Source organism: Peromyscus maniculatus, chromosome 14, assembly GCF_049852395.1.
Source record: "Peromyscus maniculatus bairdii isolate BWxNUB_F1_BW_parent chromosome 14, HU_Pman_BW_mat_3.1, whole genome shotgun sequence".
Classification (NCBI taxonomy): Eukaryota; Metazoa; Chordata; class Mammalia; order Rodentia; family Cricetidae; genus Peromyscus; species Peromyscus maniculatus.
In genome coordinates this window covers 25,519,760-25,538,000 of record NC_134865.1, presented here as the reverse complement: position 1 = coordinate 25,538,000, position 18,241 = coordinate 25,519,760, and the positions used below count along the sequence as shown (strand labels likewise).

The 18,241-nt window shown below is 40.4% G+C and overlaps 1 protein-coding gene across 2 annotated transcripts in view; it reads right to left on the bottom strand.

Annotated features, from left to right (window-relative positions):
- Positions 1-18,241, bottom strand: part of Stxbp6 (syntaxin binding protein 6) — a 250,484-nt gene that overhangs the window by 169,071 nt on the left and 63,172 nt on the right. For both annotated transcript variants that reach the window (XM_042260647.2, XM_042260649.2), the window contains exon 2: positions 2,373-2,561. In XM_042260647.2, the coding sequence (XP_042116581.1) occupies positions 2,373-2,526 (154 nt within the window). In that variant the 5' untranslated portion in view covers positions 2,527-2,561. The remainder of the gene's footprint in view (positions 1-2,372; positions 2,562-18,241) is intronic.

The following is an 18,241-nucleotide window of genomic DNA, read 5'->3' as shown; positions in this document are numbered from 1 at the left end:
ATTCTATTATCTGTTAAAATGCCAGATCTACTTTATGTAGCCTCTCACAATTAAAAAACAAAATGATAAGGATGAAGACCTTCAGAACAAGGGATTTTCCTCTTTTAGAATGCAAGGAAAAAACAACTCTTGTCATTTTACACTTCCAAACTGAAGGCCTTGGTGACTGTAACAGGAATGCAGTTGAAAGTCCCAGGTCATTATCTCCAACTGCATGAGAGATTGTTATACGGCTTCCCTGAGATGAGATTGTTAGAACCCCATTACCACTCTCAGAGACTTTATGACTAGAAACAGGCAGATAAAAATATAAGTCTAAAAGACAAAGAAAATTGTTGTCCTTCAGTTATAGGTATACACCAGGCAAAATTCAACTGCCTTCTGGACCATGCACTTTTCATTCAATTATGTGTCTGTAAGAAATCTCAGAGCAGTGAGGAGAATCAAGCTTAAAAATGTTAGAATATTATGTGTTTGTGCTCAGCCAAATACAAAACATGATTATTAGTATGTACTTTGTCCATTGTTGGTATTAAAAAACAAAAACAAAAATAAACAACAAAAAACCCTGCTAGGATCCAAACTTTAAATTATGAAAGTCTTTTTTGAGACCTTGATCTTATCAACAAAGTCCTAGGCTGGTACTGAGAAAGTTCCTTTGGGCTGGAGAGATGGCTCCATGATTAAGAGTGCTGTCTGCTCTCCCTGCAGCCCCAGAATCAATTCCAGCACCCACATGGTGGCTCACCCAGGTCTGTATCCCCATTTTCAGAGGATCTGATGCCTTATTAGCACCACTATCATTGCGCACACATGTCATATGGACATATGTGCAGGAAAACACCCCACACACAAAAAACAAAGAAAGGATTTTTTTTTTTTTTTTGTCTGAGACAAGGTTTCTCTGTATAGCTTTGGTTGTCCTAGAACTTCCTTAGTAGATCAGGCTGGCCTTGAACTTCAGGCTCCCAAGTGCTGGGATTAATGGTGTTCACCAACACCACCCAGCTAACTTCTTTTCTTTTTTAAAAACTTAAGTCACTAGTTCTTAATTTAGCTCCCATTTGGACAGTGTTTAACTACACTAAAGAAACACAAACATGCCGGGCAGTGGTGGCGCACGCCTTTAATCCCAGCACTCGGGAGGCAGAGGCAGGCAGATCTCTTTGAGTTCGAGGCCAGCCTGGTCTACAAAGCGAGTTCCATGAAAGGCACAAAACTACACAGAGAAACCCTGTCTCGAAAAACCAAAAAAAAAAAAAAAAAAAAAGAAAGAAAGAAAGAAAGAAACACAAACATTTTCTAGCCATATCAAAATTTGGTCAACCTATGCCTTACTTAAGGAGGAGAGAATAATAGTGTTTCCAAGTTGATTCCTTCACCCCCTGAATAAATAAAAGTTTCCTTCTAACAATTATAAAGGCATGCTTATCAAAGTGCTATATTCACATTTCATTCTAATCTAAGTCTTATAAATTCATATCTATGTGCTGAAAAGTCATTTATACCTTAAAATTAATCTGATTAACTTATCGGATGCTTAATTTTGCTTAAAAGCTAAAAACAGGTTTTAAAATTAAAGTTTTATTCCCAATCCACAACTCAAAAAGATTTTGCAAAAGATGAACTGGGGTAAGCTTAGTTTATCCATTCCTATTATGAGAAATATCATGAGAAATATTACAAATGCCCTTAGTGCTTAGCTTTGCATCACTCAGAAGCTCATGGAAAATTTATCTCAACTTTATCTCAAAAAAAAAAAAAAAAAAAAAAAAAAAAAAAAAAAACTTGGTGTGTATCTGCAGTAAATCCCACAGATCTCTAATCACAAACAGAAAGAAAAAATAATAATCTGACAAAATTCTAAGCTTATAAAAACAGATCGGTTTTTTTTTTTTTCACAAGGCAATGACTGTCAGGCAAAGCAATAATTTGTGTGTGAAATCCTCTTTCTCCTGTTCCATAAAGTAACAATATTTGTCTCAAGGAAAACTATTACTAATTGTTGGCAATGATCTAGGAGGAGAAAAAGTGAAGCTCAGTTATCCAAATACCAAGAAGGGTTCTAAAACAAAACTCCCAAAGGACAGACCACTCCCTCTGAAGGAAAGAATGAATAAGAAAATGCCTGCCAAACTCTGCAGAAACTCTTCAGGGATTGGAAAACTGAACTTCACGATCTCTCCGGTACAAAGAAATCCCAACAACAGAGGAAAAGGCGCCAAGGAAACAAGGAGGAGAGGATGACAACAGAGAGGAGAGAAAAGACTGGAAGGCAGATATCACCACATGAACAGGACCTTCCCAGATGCCTTAGAATTAAGCGTGTTAAAACAAAAGTCGTTTCCGTACTATTATTCAGTTTTCATTACCTGACAGGCAGATGTAAGTTAAATATTCTCCTTGACCCCCGGTTGCCAAGAAAGGAATCTTTTTCTTTGTCCTCCTCTTGACTTGGACAGCTCCCAGCATTCTTTCATCGAGAGGTGCGAAAATTTCCTTGCTGATGGCAGACTTGGCACTCATTGTAGAGCAAGCAAGGAGGGCGCGCAGGGGATGTTCTGAAGAAAAAGAAAAGGAAAGTTGGAACTGACAATACTGCCGGGCTCGGAGGAGTGAGCGGGGAGCGTGTGCAGGTGCAGTGTTGCTCAGTGTGCAGCTTAACCTCTGCATCACAGAAACATTAACAACGAGCTCTTCACAGTGCACTGACTATAAAGATGTAAAGGGGAGAGGGCTGTGTTTTTCACCACTTGAAACGGCCAGCACAATGTGACATGAACAGCAAGCAATGGGCTCCAGGGGCTTCATACTCTCTCCCTAAGCTGTGCCTCCCCCTCACCGGCAACAGTACCCATCCTCTTCCTCGCTTGTCAGGAACAAGGCTTGCAGTTGAGAAGTCCTTCCACTGTCTAACAACCCCTCAATTAGTTCTTTTTGCCCTTGCCAAATCTCCTTCAACTCCAATGTAAATACATTTTCCTAATGCCATTCCTAGTGGAGATAATTATGTCATCCTCTACATAACAGCCATATGAGAAACAGACGAGCATTGACTTCACCACTGCTCAGCTGCCTTTCATCTGCGAAGTAAGGAGCTCCTGTGTACCAGCCTCCTGCAGTGGGCCCTACTGTCCAGTGTTCCACTGCATAGACCTGCCACTCTCTGGACCCTTGCTAAATCTTCTGTATTTTCCTTCAGCCCCAGTGGACATCGAATTCTAAATCCATGTCAGATTCGTGCTACCTATTTTGGAAGTGCTACTCAGCAGGTCCGGCTATGCCCCTGTGGTTACCTGGTAGTGGTTGACCAACAACTAAGAAAATGAAGCAGTATGTTGCCGACTCACGAACCACCCCTCCCTTAACACACACAAACTAGTGCAGTCACAGTCCTCACACTCTATTTGGTTTCCCAAAGTTGTACTTCCTGATGGTCTGAATTCTGCTTCTGTCTTCATGTTCAAGATCAATCTGAATGGAAATCCAGCTCAAGAGTACTAGGCAAATCTACTGTCGTCACAGATAAGTTTCTACTCATCACCAACCAATATTTATTCAGGCAATTAAAAAATTCAGAATTAGACTTTGGAAGAAAGGTCATCAAAGCACAAGGACCTGAGTTTGATCGCCAGAACCCCAGACGGGAAAGCAAAGAAAAAGGCTAGCTGTGGTGGCATGGACTTGTAATCCCAGAGCTTTGAGGTTGAGACAGGTAGGAACCTGGAGCCCACTGGCCTGCCAGCCGGTTCTACTCAGCGAGTGACAAGCCAAAGGAGCTAAAAATTGAAATAGGTGGACGGTGCCTAAGGAAAGACATCTGAGACTATCTCTGGCCTACACACAAACACACATGCATGCACACTTGCCCACACACGAACATCACATGTTGCAGTCAGAACCTAAGGTACAGGAAAAGCCTTGGTCCCGCTCACACAGGTTGTTTGGAGTCCTGCATGCAGTAATTGACACAGCAGTAGCTCAAAGCCTTGTTGAGACTGCCCTAAAACTGACCAGTTGATAGAGGAGCCCCCACACTATGCTACTCTGTACTTAGTGTTAGAAATTCCATGAGAAATTAAGATATGGTCTCTGTCCTACAAGGGCTGATTACAGACTCCATCACAGGTTTCTCTGGTAGGCTAGAGACAGTTCAGCAGGAATGGCTGAATATAACATTGTAAATATTCTGGCCTACTTGTGCTCTGACAGTTTTTGCAAGGCCACCAGGTTCTCTCTCCACTGGCTAAGAAACAGTGACAATAGTGTAGGTGTGCCTGTTTTCATTGTGCTGACCACTGTGGCACCCCGCAAGCTAGCACAAAGACCTTCTGTCACCATGCACTTGTCTTACTGTCCCATGACACTTTTATGATTTGTTGGGATTTTTTTGGGGGGAGGGGTGGGCACTCATTTTGTTCTGCTTTTTTTTAAATAGAGAAAAACATTGGTTTTCTAGCTCTGAGGTCTTTTGTGTCTCCCACTGAGGAAAACACAGAAAAGAAAGGCAAGGAAGAAAACGAGCCGGATTCTCAATCACATCGGGAATTTCCCCGACTGGCATGGCGTTGCTTCTTCACCTTGATTGAAAGGTATATACTGAAAGGTAATAGAGAATTAATGTCACTTGGTATAAAATCTATCACAAGACAAAAGAGGCACACCTATCTTACCAAGGTTTTCAAACATCTTATTCTCTTGACAACTGGTAAGATGCTGAAGTGAGCTTTGTTACTCTGTTATACTGGTATTCACAAATGGAAGCGGCATAGGAAAGATAAATTAGGAACTTCTCTATGCCCAAGTTTTAAAATCAAACAAACTCAGGTTTAAATTTCTGATCCAACATATAAGGCTCAAGATTGATGGATAAATCTTAGTATTTCTGACTCTCAGTTGATTAAGTCCCGTGTTCTCAACCTTCCTAACACTATGACCCTTTAATACAGTTCCTCATGTTTTGGTGACCCACCCAACCATAAAATTATTTCATTGCTACTTCATAACTGCAATTTTGCTATTGTGATAATTTTTAATGAAAATACTTGTGTTTTCCAATGGTGTCTGGCAATATCTGTGAAACCCCCAAAGGGGTCTCAACCCATAGGTTGAGAACTATTAACTTAGTACAACATGGCGATGCCACTACCTTCCTCTTGGAACTGAAGAGTTAAATAGGTTAATATATTCAGATTATACATTCCAATTTATTTTTAAATCTTAAAGGTAGAGGATTTTATTAACACCTAATATGAAATGAATAATAAAATCTTTTGAACTATAAAAATTGAATGAACGTATCCATGCATAGCTGAAGGTATCTGGAAGAATAGTATTCAACTTTACTTAGCAATGTCTCACTGTTTTTCATGTATAGATACACACAGATGGTTTCTTCTATACAAATACAAAAATGGGGAGTTATAGGTCTTTCTCCTTTGAAAATTCACTACTAGGAAAGTATCATATTCATTCTAGGGTCAAGTGTCATGTTTTTTGTTCAGGGCTTTCTGAAATACATGAAGGTGTATGTTTTCAGTATCATTCTGGGAATATTAATGTAGAGTAGACTATAAGGGGAAGAATCAGAGAGCAAGCCGGGCACTGTTTAGCTATCCCAAATCCAGTGGCACATCTGAATTCACCAAATCAGAACCATATAAACTGTATTTTAAACAACTCTCCAACTCATTCTCAGGTTTCCATCAGTCATCTGGTCACCAAGTTTAAAAGTCATTTCCCTATACAAAACTAAAACTTCGACCAGAAAGGTAGCAGTTGGAGAGAAGGGAACATTTCAGTAGTGGATTCAGGAAGGCAGTTCAGGGGATTTGTTTCCCACCCCTGATCCACACAAGCAGCTTCATCAAGTCTTCAAATCTTACAGCTGATTTTTCAGTACCAGCCTGAGAACTGATGTCACTTTTCAGGATACAAGACTCCAACTGCAACCGTGCACCAATGTCAACTTACTACTTCGCCCGCATCACTCTGTGGACACTTTCCCTTTCCCTGGTCCACAGCTTCTAAAGCAAATAGTTTATAAAGCTTTTGTAGCCAGAAAAACAATCTACAGTTTCATCTGCAAGACACAGCAGCTGGCGACATTAAGTGATGGTGGCAGAAACCATACTTTTTCAGTTTTATGCTTCTTCAGGGTCTTCTTCAGCATAAATCATTTAGAATTGGTAAAGATTCTTTTTTAAAGGTAGATGGCCACCTTAGTGAAATGGCTCTCCAATAAGAGTATTCATCAGGGTAGGAGCTGGAATTCAGGTGCTCTCAGGGACCAGGCAGGTGAAAAAAAAAAACAATGAAAGAGGCCCTAGTATCCCCAAAACTAATGTTTTTATTTTCCTCTATAATTGATACTTGTCCTCTGAGATTCAGGAGACCAGGAAGACTAGGAGAGACTACAGTGAAGCCAAAACTATTATTGCCACAGTATTCATAATCATGTACATGGCTCTAGGGTGTACAGCTTGTAGGCCTTAGGTCTCATCTGAGGAGAAACTCTGGTTTAACAACAGCCCATTTATTGAGGTCAATATTAACAGATACTTGAATTACCCAATTTTATTACCTTGTGTCTTCTGATACCCTGCTTGACATATCATCTTCTGGTTATGTTTTGGAACTAGCTGTACCAACACAAGTATTGTAAACTGTGTGCCCATGAAAACATTCATTATAAATGAGTAATACGAATTTCTGGTTTTAAATATCATGAGGTTAGTATGATTCCACTGAGGCAGATGCAGCTCAGCATGTTGGTATCAGTGTTAGAATCCTCAAAGGTAAGGTCCAAGGTGATGGACACTGGTGGATACTAGGGGAAAACTGCTCATCTTCTTGAGTGCATCTGAACTCGAGTAAGGTGAACTCAAAAACCATAGGAATAAATCATGGTTTAAAACCGGACTGTTCTGCATTGCCACTTTTGAAATACGTTCAATAAAGAGTGTCTGATGAGGCTGGTTTAGATCTTAAATGTCCCCTAAAGGCCATGGTGCTATGGGGAGGGAGGGACCTTGTAGGAAGTCCTAAGTGCCTAGGAAGGAGTTCCCTGCAGGTGATACTGGGACCCTCCCCCTGACTTTCTCTCTCTCTCTCTCTCTCTCTCTCTCTCTCTCTCTCTCTCTCTCTCTCTCTCTCTCTCTCTCTCTCTCTCTCTCTCTGTTTCCTGGCCACCACAGGCTAGTAACTTTGCTCTGTCATGCATTTCTTATTATGATGTTAGGCTCTGCCATAGGGAATGGAGCCAAATGACCATAAACTGAAATCTCTGAAACCATAAACAAAAATAAATCTTTTAACATTGACATTTCTTGGATATGTTGTCACAGGGAAGAACAGCTGACTACTACAGACTATCTAACACAGTCTGCTTTCCTGACACCTAGCTGCAGGCTGAGAATTTTCACCAAGAGTTGTCTTAGACTCCTTTTTCCCTCAAACCTTCCAGTTACCCATAATAACCAACCAATCATCAAGTCTTATGGGTTTCATTTAATATTTCTGGATTCCACCAGTTTTCCACTGCTCTGGTTTCTTATGCCTCATTTTAGTCTTCACCATTTGATTTTGATGATACCTCTAAGGGACTCCACCTTGGCTCCAACTCAGTGCAGTCAGCCTTCTGCACTGCCCCACATAATGTTCTAACAAGTCAGATTAAATATGATTGGAGCCCAGCTACAATGAATTGTTTACTCTCTGTGCCTTGGGTATGACCAGAATGAGAAAAGTTCAATGTTGTAAATGTTGAAAACAAAGCAGAAAAGTGTTAAGCTACTCTGCTTCTGTTGTACACTATAAAAATATTAAATATTATAACCAGATATCATTACATAAGCATTAAGTCTACAATAATCTGAAAATATTTAATTTGCTCCAAATTAAAAAAATCTTTATCTGAGAGTCAGAAAAAAGGCAATAATTTTTTAAAATAAAATTGGTTTTATTTTTTTCTGATCTCATATGTTAAGATCAATGAGACAATGAGACAAATTAAGCTCCTTTAAAAACACTTCTCTTAGTTTAAATGATGCTCATTTTAAATGCACAATAGTTTTTCTGAGACATTACTCTCTAAAAAGATACTTTGCAAGGAGAAAATATCCACCACAGTATAGCTCATATACATGTGGATAAAGAATGAGTCAGATGAACATTTTATACCTGTCAACAATTCTTTCATGTAGCTCAACTAATACTTTCAACTAATATTTCAACTGTAGGATGGTCTGTATGTCAAATGTGTTGCTGATTGGTCAATAAATAAAACACTGACTGGCCAGTAGCCGGACAGGAAGTATAGGCGGGACTAAAAGAGAGGAGAATTGAGAGAACAGGAAGGCGGAGGGAGACACTGCCAGCCACTGCCATGACAAGCAGCATGTAAGGATGCCGGTAAGCCACAAGCCACGTGGCAAGGTATAGATTTATAGAAATGGATTAATTTAAGATATAAGAACAGTTAGCAAGAAGCCTGGCAAGGCCATACAGTTTGTAAGCAATATAAGTCTCTGTGTTTACTTGGTTGGGTCTGAGTGGCTGTAGGACTGGCGGGTGACAAAGATTTGTCCTGACTGTGGATCAGGCAGGAAAACTCTAGCTACAACTAGTAGTTCTCATAAGTAGAAACCAAGAGAAATCAGATAAGGTGGTACAATAGACAGGTGAATCTGATAACATTCAAACTTTTAAAGTACAGTCACTACAAGCTCAAGGAGTTATTATTGGTATAAACAATCCTAAGGAAAGCTTGCCATGGGGTGGAGAGGCCACTGGCACAGAAAATCAAAAACCCATACTTAAGGCCTCACAAGGTTTACAAATGTAAGACTGAGTTAATAAGATACAAAACATACTTGAAAATACTCTTAAAGGAACCACACACTTCTAAAAAGATAAAAGAATATGAAAAAAAGATTTTAAAAAAAAAAAAACTTGTCTCTAGCCTGTCAGACAAATAAAGTCAAGCAGACTTTATACCTGGGGTCTCTGGGTCACAGAGGTTTGGGGGTTCAAGGACCAAGGCCTGGGCCTTGTTTACCTGTGGGTGTCTTCAGCTTATTCTGCTGCACAAACAGGTTTGGAATCATTGTTTTTGGTGGGGAGGGTGCCCCCCCCCTGTACTTAATGACTTACTTGTTAAACACACTAGTAAAAATGTTTCCTGAGCAGGTGTCCATGGCAGAAGCTCTGCACAGTGCTAGTAAGGATTCCTTACGTGTCTGTAGCCGTTCATGAATTTACAAAGCACTCGCACATTCAATCCTAAATATAGGTCAATATAGCTGCTGAATGCATCATCTCAAGACTGCAAATAAGAATATTAGATATGCATTTTTATAATGGTAAATTATGACATTTTTAGCCAATTCCTTTTTGGCTGCAGATTACAGGAAAGAGTTACAATTTCCTCTTGTGGAGACAGTATTTAAGCAGGAACCTATTGAACCAGAAACTTGACTATTAGAAAAATGTGAATGTTGCAACATAGACACATGCTTGTCGCAGGCTCATTTCAAAAGAAACAGTTTATGGATAATGTAACACTCATAAATTTTCACCGCTTAAATACAGAGGAACTAGAGCCCATCTACCCAGTGGAATATTACAGTTTTGTTTTGTATTTTTAAAATCAGGGCCATGCATACAGGATAGGATTTCAGATCCTCAGAACCCTCATAAATGAGTGTGGCAGGCCCCCTGTATATAATTCCAGCCTCAGAAGGCTGAGACAGGATTCCTGGAGCAAGCTGGCCAATGAGACTAGCCATATCAATGACCTGTGAATTTGACTGAGAGTCCCTGTCTCATTAAATAGAGGCAAAATAATTCCCCAGAAGCATACCCACCCATGTTCATACACACCCTCGCATGCTACACATACACAAATGCACACATGCACACCACTTACACATGAAAACAGAAAAAAATGAAAATAAAAATGACTCATAGATACTGACTTGGAAAAATGAGAGTGAAATAATGCAGAGTGGAAATAAAGATGCTACAGAACTAAAAATGAGCCTCTGAATGTACAATTGCACTTGCATCTTTTTGTTGTTGTTTGGCTTTTGTTTCTTTGGAATAGAGTCTCTACGTAGCTCTGGCCTTCCCAGAACTCACTCTGTAGACTAGGCTAGCTTTGAACTCATGGAGATCCACCTGCTTCTGCCTCCCAGGTGCTAGGATTAAGGGTGTGTGCCACCATGCCTAGCATACTTACATTCTTATACACAGAAAAATGTCTACAAACAAGTTTTCTACTAAATTCATACCATTATTTGAATTCAAACTAAGAAGATAGGCCAGAGAATCTTCTTCGTGCTCTCACTGTCACTAAGCTAGAATGCTTCCATAAACATCTGTGATTTCAAACCTACTCTCCCCCAACCTGAAAGCCATAAAAACACACTTCACTGGGATCCAGCGATTAGACTGCCTGTCTTTGATTCCAGGCAATGCCAAATCATTGGGAGAGAGGAGGGTAATGCTATGAGTGATCGAGGGGCTGGAAAACGGTCATTAGAGGGGACATTTTCCTCTAGGCAGCAGCAGCCCCTGCCAGGCCACAGTCTGGACAGAAGAGCAGCAGCCACATGCCAGCTTCCATTTACTCCTGTAACCGCACACATTTGGACAGTGTAAACACAGACCATTGATCACCACAGACAGCAGCCTTGGCCACAATGAAGTCTTTAAGGAGGGGAGAGTCTCCATTATTGGCTACGAATGTGTGAGAGTTGGCTTTCTTTTCCCTAAATATACACTTTCCTCTGTAGGAGATATGTTCGCAGGATTTCTGTGCCCATGACTCATGTCTACTTCAGTTACAAACCTACACTATGTTCATCCCTCTTTCCTTGTTTATGTGTTTGCTAAGTCCATCCTTCTCATAGGTATAATACTCAAAAACAAATCCTGCTCTGCCACAGACCTGGTTTGCAAGTTTGTTTACATTGCATTTGTAAATTGCCACATCCTAACATTAACAAAGAGAATGACAAAACCAATATATAATAAAAAATAACAACAATAATAACAATGAAACTAGTAACAATACTTTAGTTTGAGAACATCAAGGACAGGAGCAAACACTGGGAGTGGCCAAGCCAATTCCAATCATGTCCAAATACAGACAAAACTACACAGGGTTGATTCTGTATGCAAACAGCTTAATTATGTGCTATATTAGGCATATTTGTTGATTACTGTCCTTGTTTCACTTGTGCTGAAGAGAAGATACGAAAAAGAAACAGGGCTGAAGGTATAGATTAAACACACACACACACACACACACACACACACACACACACACACACACACAGAGGGAAATCATTATCAATAATAGGATTAGCCTTTTACAGAAGATACTGACTAGAATCTTAGGTATATTTTAAGTTTTCTCAACTAAGCAAATTCTATTTCAAAATATACCTGAATTATAACATTAAAAAGCTAAATTTTTAGAGTGAACTTCCAATTTTTATGTATACAAGCTTCCTAAATACTTAAAATATGGATGAAACGAGTCTGATATCAACTACTTTTAAACTACTGTAAAACTTGCTCAAAATAGTCTCTAGCGTCAGTTTTACATCAGTACTCAATATCAGAATACCTGACTGGGAGAATGGCCCTGCTTTACAGTTTGGATGAGAACTTCAGTGTGTTTTCTACACTTGCTGTGTCATCGTGGTACCTTCGGCCATCAGCCAAGGGCAGCACATAAAAACATGATACCTCATGGGTCCATTTTATGCACATTTACCATGTTAGTTTAGAAGGCTCTATGTCCTTCCATGCCTCATTTTCATAAGTGAAACTTACAGTTAGCATCATTAACATTTTTATCTCATCATCTGGCCAAGGATTTGATTCCAGGCTTAACTGCTCTCCCCAGTGGTCAGTTTCATGACTTTGTGCCTGTAGAGTTCAATGAGAACGCTGATAGAAAGACTTGCTCTAGCTCCCACAAGTACCTTTCCATGCCACTGCCTCAAAATCTGACATGAGAGGCACCAATGTGAATCTGGTATTAAAAATGCCTTATACATACGTTTATATTTGAAGAGGAGAAACAGTTTTATAGATGAGGAAAGTAAGTAGTTACATAAATTACTGCAGATCCCAGAGCCTTAAAGGGCATGGAGGAATTTGAACCTAGAAACAGGATTCCAGAAGAGTCTCTGTTTCTCTGCACCATCTTCTAGTGAAGAACGGAAGGAAGGAGAGGCAGAACTGCATTCTGGGTAAATCAAAACAAACTTCATTTTTCCTCTGATCAGCTTTGCTTTCTGATGGACAAGATACTGTTGTTAACCTTGCCCAGCAGCTACAAAGACAATAAATTAGGTTATGGTCGTTCCTTGCTGCTATCAGTTCCTCTTGGATGTGTGCATCATGCAGCTTAGTTAACAAACACTATCACATGGTGCCGTTAAGATAACTTATTTTCATTCCCCAAGTTAGACTGGGGACTTAGTGCATAGGGTTAAGATTTTGCAATACATGTCCATCTCCAGAAAGACGACTGTCAGAACATAGTCCAAGAATGGAATTGCATGAGATTTCTGAGTGCTTGTGAGAAAATTCCAAGAAAACAAGAGTCCTGTGACCTCAGTTTTTTCAAAACATGTAATTGTCTTGGAATGTGTTTTCATGCTCCTCCCAGGTGTAGTGGATACGAGTAAGTTTACTTCAGCGTTGTTATTCATAGGCTTCTATGAAAAAACATGTTTTTGCCACATGTGGCTTGTCCTTGTGATTGTACACTTTACTCAGGTGACTCTTCTTAACCCTCTGAGCATAAATTGTCTGATGCTCTGAATACAGTTGGCCACTGCATGAGACTTTATTCTCCCTCATTTTCAGGCCCTACTCTCCCAAGTACAGGCCACCAACTAGAGCAGCACCAGAGGACAAGGCCCACTGAGCCTCAGAGCTCAGCAGTCTGCCACCCTCCTTTTGATTCCAACCGGGAGTCAGTTCCTGAGAAGATCTTAGATGGTTGCCATGAGGCAGTTTTATGAAGCTTGTGAGCTATTTTCCAAACTGGAAAAGGCTCAGCTGTGAAAGACAAGTGTTTCAAAGGTTTCTGCTGGTTCTTAGGGGGACTCTCCTCTTTCAACTCCTTTATGTATTGCCCCTCTCTGGCATTTCCAAAGCACAACTTTGACCTTCTTGGTTGCCATCCCGCACACATTCTATACCTTCAAACTTCTGTGATGCTCCAAGCAACCCTAGCTTGTCAGCAGCTTCAAAAGCTTAAAAGACTTCACATGGGTATTCCATACGTTTTGCTTTACCGAGGAGACTCTCAGAAAGACTTTCACAACCAATAACCATTCCATGACACCTTTTTTGGTTCCAACCCAGCTACAATTAATATGTTGATTAAAAGACACTGTCAGCACACATTTTGAGCATTTGTCTGCTTCAAATTTTACTTGCAGAATCATCTCGATGGCATCTATCTCATTCAGTTCTATCTAACTCAGCAGCATACATCCAAAGAGAAAGAAAGTCAAAATTTGGACTAGACACCAGTCTCTACTTCATCATAATGCTCTTTCCAATAAAAATTTAAAAAGCACAATATGATGGTGTAAAATATTACACTAGTCCCATGGTTGTAGACCATGAGAACAGGTGGTAGGCTGGCCGACTGGAGAAAACAAGGAGAAAGCATGATTCCTCACAGTGGGAATACTTCTCAGATTCATTCTTTTCCTTGAGAATTGGCACAAAATTAAGTTCTCGCTTATAATACCTCAAGCCCATAGATTTTTCTAAATCTTGATTGTAGGCCAGCACCTCTTTCCTCTTGAATTTTCACAGTTTGTGTTTTCTCATTTGGCTGTTGAGGTCTAAAGTGGAATAAGCCCAAGTAGAACATGCAGGGGAGTCCAAGAAGCACAAAATAACCTTGGCCTAGTCCCACCCATAGATCTCTGTGCTAATCCCAGTTAGCATAAATCCTACAATCTTGGGGCTCTGAGCCACTGTCAGGTGAATACATCCAGGGCAACTCACACACACGTTATCATTCTGTGAATTAACACTTTGGCATTGGTAGTCTCCACACCAGGAGCCAGATCAGCTGTTGTATGGGTTTCTTGGTACCTATTCCTGGCAAGCAACAGAGCAGGAAATAGGAACCAGTCAAGCCCAATGCTTGTCTTTGAAATGGTACCCTTCAGCCGCAATACAAAAACAGTACCAGGTGCCTGCAATCTGTAATCAGTGCTCTATTAAAAGGCTCTCAGAAATGGTAGGATTACCCTGATTTCCGCAGGCAGCTGCATGAGGTCCTGCTGGGTAACTGCAAAGTCTTTACAGGTTTGCTTGAGACTCCCCAGAAGCAATATGCTGGAATATCAAGGTTAGGATGCAGTTTCCAAAGACTGTGAAATCTCTATGTGGTTGGGATAAATCATGGATAGAGAGCCTTAGTTAATGTCTCAGATTGTTACAGAATAACCTATAAATCGAGGTCAGACTCAAGGCCCACATGGAAATGCAGACTCTGCCCCATCCAATCAGCAGTTCTGTCATTCAATGTCAATCCCTCTTAATCAACATGGTCCAGAAAACAACTAACTTCTGGCCTAAGTAGCCATAACAGTATTTGATAATGATGAGGAAAAAAAAATCTGTCCATTGAATACTACCTAAAAGTGAACTCAATTAACACTAAATTTAACAGTGCCTCACACTGACAAATTAGAAGGACACTCAAGTCCCTGTGACCAGGAAGCTGAGGTCCAAGGATAATGGTTACTTTTCTCCTACCCCAATTTGACAGCTGACGGAGAGTGAAATGATGTCTACATTTGCCATCATCGGTCTACACCAATTTTTGCCTTTGCCTTGTGAATTTGGATAAAACCCTCCATCTCTGGGCCAGTTTCTGCATATTTGAAACAGGATAGTGCACCTGCTTCACAAGACTTGTGGGAAAGATTATGTGGAAATCAGCTCCCACCTGAGGTGTTCTGCCCCTGACAGACTGCCAGCATATAAGAACATCTGAACGCATGTGTCAACACACGTCCCACACAATGTATTTGACACTAGCTGTTCTCAAATAGCCTCCTACTTCATCTCTCAAATCTATGAGGAAAGAGAGGACATATCCTCATCTCTCCTGGACAGAAAAAGGCAAACAATGGATCTCGCCCCAGTAACTCTGCCTCCTTTGACAGCTACTGCCCCTTGTCTGGGCATATAAATTGACAGCCTAAAGATAAAATAATTGACAAGGCTGGGCGGTGATGGCTCACACCTTTAATTCCAGCACTCGAGGCAGAGCCAGGCGGATCTCTGTGAGTTCAAGGCCAGCCTGGTCTACAGAGTGAGTTCCTGGAAAGGCTCCAAAGCTACACAGAGAAACCCTGTCTCAAAAATAAATAAATAAATAAATATAATTGACAGGATGCAGCTGAAATCTACTGCACTGAAAATAATGTTGTGACCTGTGAAGATGCAGAATGGAAGGAACATTTAGAAAAAGAAGAAAGAAAAAAAAAAAACAGAAAATGCACACACAGCAAAATTGAAGAAAAAAAAAAAACATATATTGCTCACTCAATATGGTAGCCCTTTCTAGAAACTGAGGATTCTGAAGAGAAGGAACAATGGAGTCTTTTCCCCTCCAGAGCATTCTGGTGAATATGAAGAATGTCAGCACTAAAACCAAAGCTCTCATCTTAAAGGGAATAACAGATAGTTTATTTTGGAGCATTTTGAGTGACCATGGCTCAGGAACACAGATTTCAGTTACCACAAATTCCATGTTCCATTGTGGAAGCAGTTTAAGTTTTATAATTTCACAAACCAAAGGAAGTCATAAAGCAAGGCAAGTTTAAAATATACTGGTGGGTACTTCAGAGAGATGAGGAAAGCTTTTCTATGGGCTCATGATACTATTGACTACATTCTTAGCTTTGGGTTGGTGAAAGCCAGTGTGTCTGCTAGATCAATAGACTCCAAAGGTTTGTATCTCTTAGTTATAGGATAGTATTTCTGACACAGAGGTTGAGCAAGGAATAGCTGCTCTTGGAGCTAAAGCTAGCCCAAGATAAGGTAGTTAGCTTCTGGAATGTTACATCCCAAGCTCTCTACACTAGTGAAATTCTAATCAGTCTCTGCAGACACAGCTTCTTCTCAGGAGTTTTCACTCAGAAGAATAACTAACAAGTCCACAAATCAATATAGTAGCTGAGAAGAAGCTGACTGGGCAAAGGAATAAAGAACAGAGTTACTGCCCTTCGCTACTAATCATCAGGTTGGAAAAGGTGGAGCCAAGCTCTTCTAACTGGATATCTACCCAGGCTTGATGAATATTTCTGTTCCTAGATTATAGCATTCCTTTCTAAACCAAGATAACAAATTTATCTGGGGAGAGGAACAAACTCTCTCTTCATTCATCATCTTCTGAGGAACTACTATAGTCTGGGCTCTTTGTGAGGTTTAGAGAAGACAGACAAACTAGAGATATTCAAGGAGAAAGACAAAGACAAAGAGGAAAGCAACAGATAAAAATAAGAACGAGAATTTGCTGCCCCATGGTAGAGGAGGCAGGTCCAGCTTAATCCTTCAGAGACTGGTGGTCAGGAAATCCTTGTTCTATTAAGTCTACCCTTGAAATGTAATTAAAGAAGTTAATCAGGCCAGTTTGCAGGAATTAGGCAGGCAGCTCACTTCAGTGAGAAGCCAGAGGGAATGCCTCAGGAAGCTGTTGGCTCTGTGTGAGTGACACAGTAGGACATTTCCTGTCATTGCTTCTACCTGTGATCTGCACAATGGGTGTGCCCTGAGAGGAAGACCACAGCCTCAGGTCAAACGCAGTGACTACTCTATGGAGAAGTTTCTCAACAGAATTCACATACTTTAGAAAGCACACAAACAAAGAAGTGATCACAAGAAAAAGTGTAAGACAAACATGATGTCTTTCTTGAATGTCTGTTTGGTGCTAAGGATAATTTGAAAAAGTGTGGGGGGGAGGCGGAAAAATATGTTTAAAGATCATTATCCCTTAGTATGTATGAATTGCTGGGTTTATTTTCTGGCACAAAACAAACCAATAAACTCATTCCCACTCGGAAAGAGGTAGAGAGCCCAATGAAGGTTATAAATGCACAGCTTTGCAAGAATAAATTGTCTAGGCTTGTGAACATAGAAAAATACATATTTTTATGTAAAACACATTTCCAGTTTTTCTTGCAAGTAAAGAGAATTCAGCAGCCCAAGGCCTGCATCCTTCACCATCCTTATACTCTTACATGGCTCAGTCATCACAACTTCCTATTTCCTTGTGTACACTGAGTCAACCACCGGTCAGCCTGCCTTCTGTGTTTGAATCCCACAAGTTCTCCAAGAATGGTCCCACTCATAAGTCCCTTGCTTTCTGGTCACTGAGGATGTGGAACCTGGTATACATACAGAAGTAAACAGGGTGCAGAACATTCAAAACATACAGCTTTTCAGAAAGGTAAATCAGAACTGAATTCAAATATAAAACACTGATTAGTGGGAGAGTGAAGCTGAGATACAAAATAATTACCTCTAGGTGGATGGGGGAGTAAGCCAACAGCATCAAAACAAACAAAAAAGCAACTATTTTTTTTTTTTATCACATAAACATCTTCCATATTCTCTCTTCCAACATGGCTGCTGTACTGGTAAGGTGAAAGCCCCAGAAAGACAATTATGAACACCATGAAATGTGTGATGGGGATGAAAGGATGTGGAATATCAGCAGACCTGTGTGTGGCCACCTTGTGGAGGACATTTCAGTTATATTTATAAAAAACTTTCAAATTGGTACACCCAGCACAACAGCAATTCTGCTCAGAAATATTGTTGCAGAGTAAATCACTGGGTGAGTAGGCAAAGATGCGTCTCTACTTGATGAGCTTTATAAATACCAGCCTGGTGGTTCTCTTCCTCTGATGTCCTAGTTATTGTTTCTGCATAAATGCTGGCATTCCACAGAAACTCAACTTATTTATGCATTCCTCCTTCTAGTCAATCATGTCACTGTGTATCTACTATGTGCCAAGTCTATGCTAGGAATCTCAGCGGGAAACAGGACAGCCACTTCATGTGCCACTGTGGCAGCAGCAGGCCATTAAGGGAAAACTATTTCCTTTTGGCAGAAGAATGCAATCTCTGGCCTGGGTGGACGGACACTTAACATTCCAGCCTGGCTGATCCATGGCCT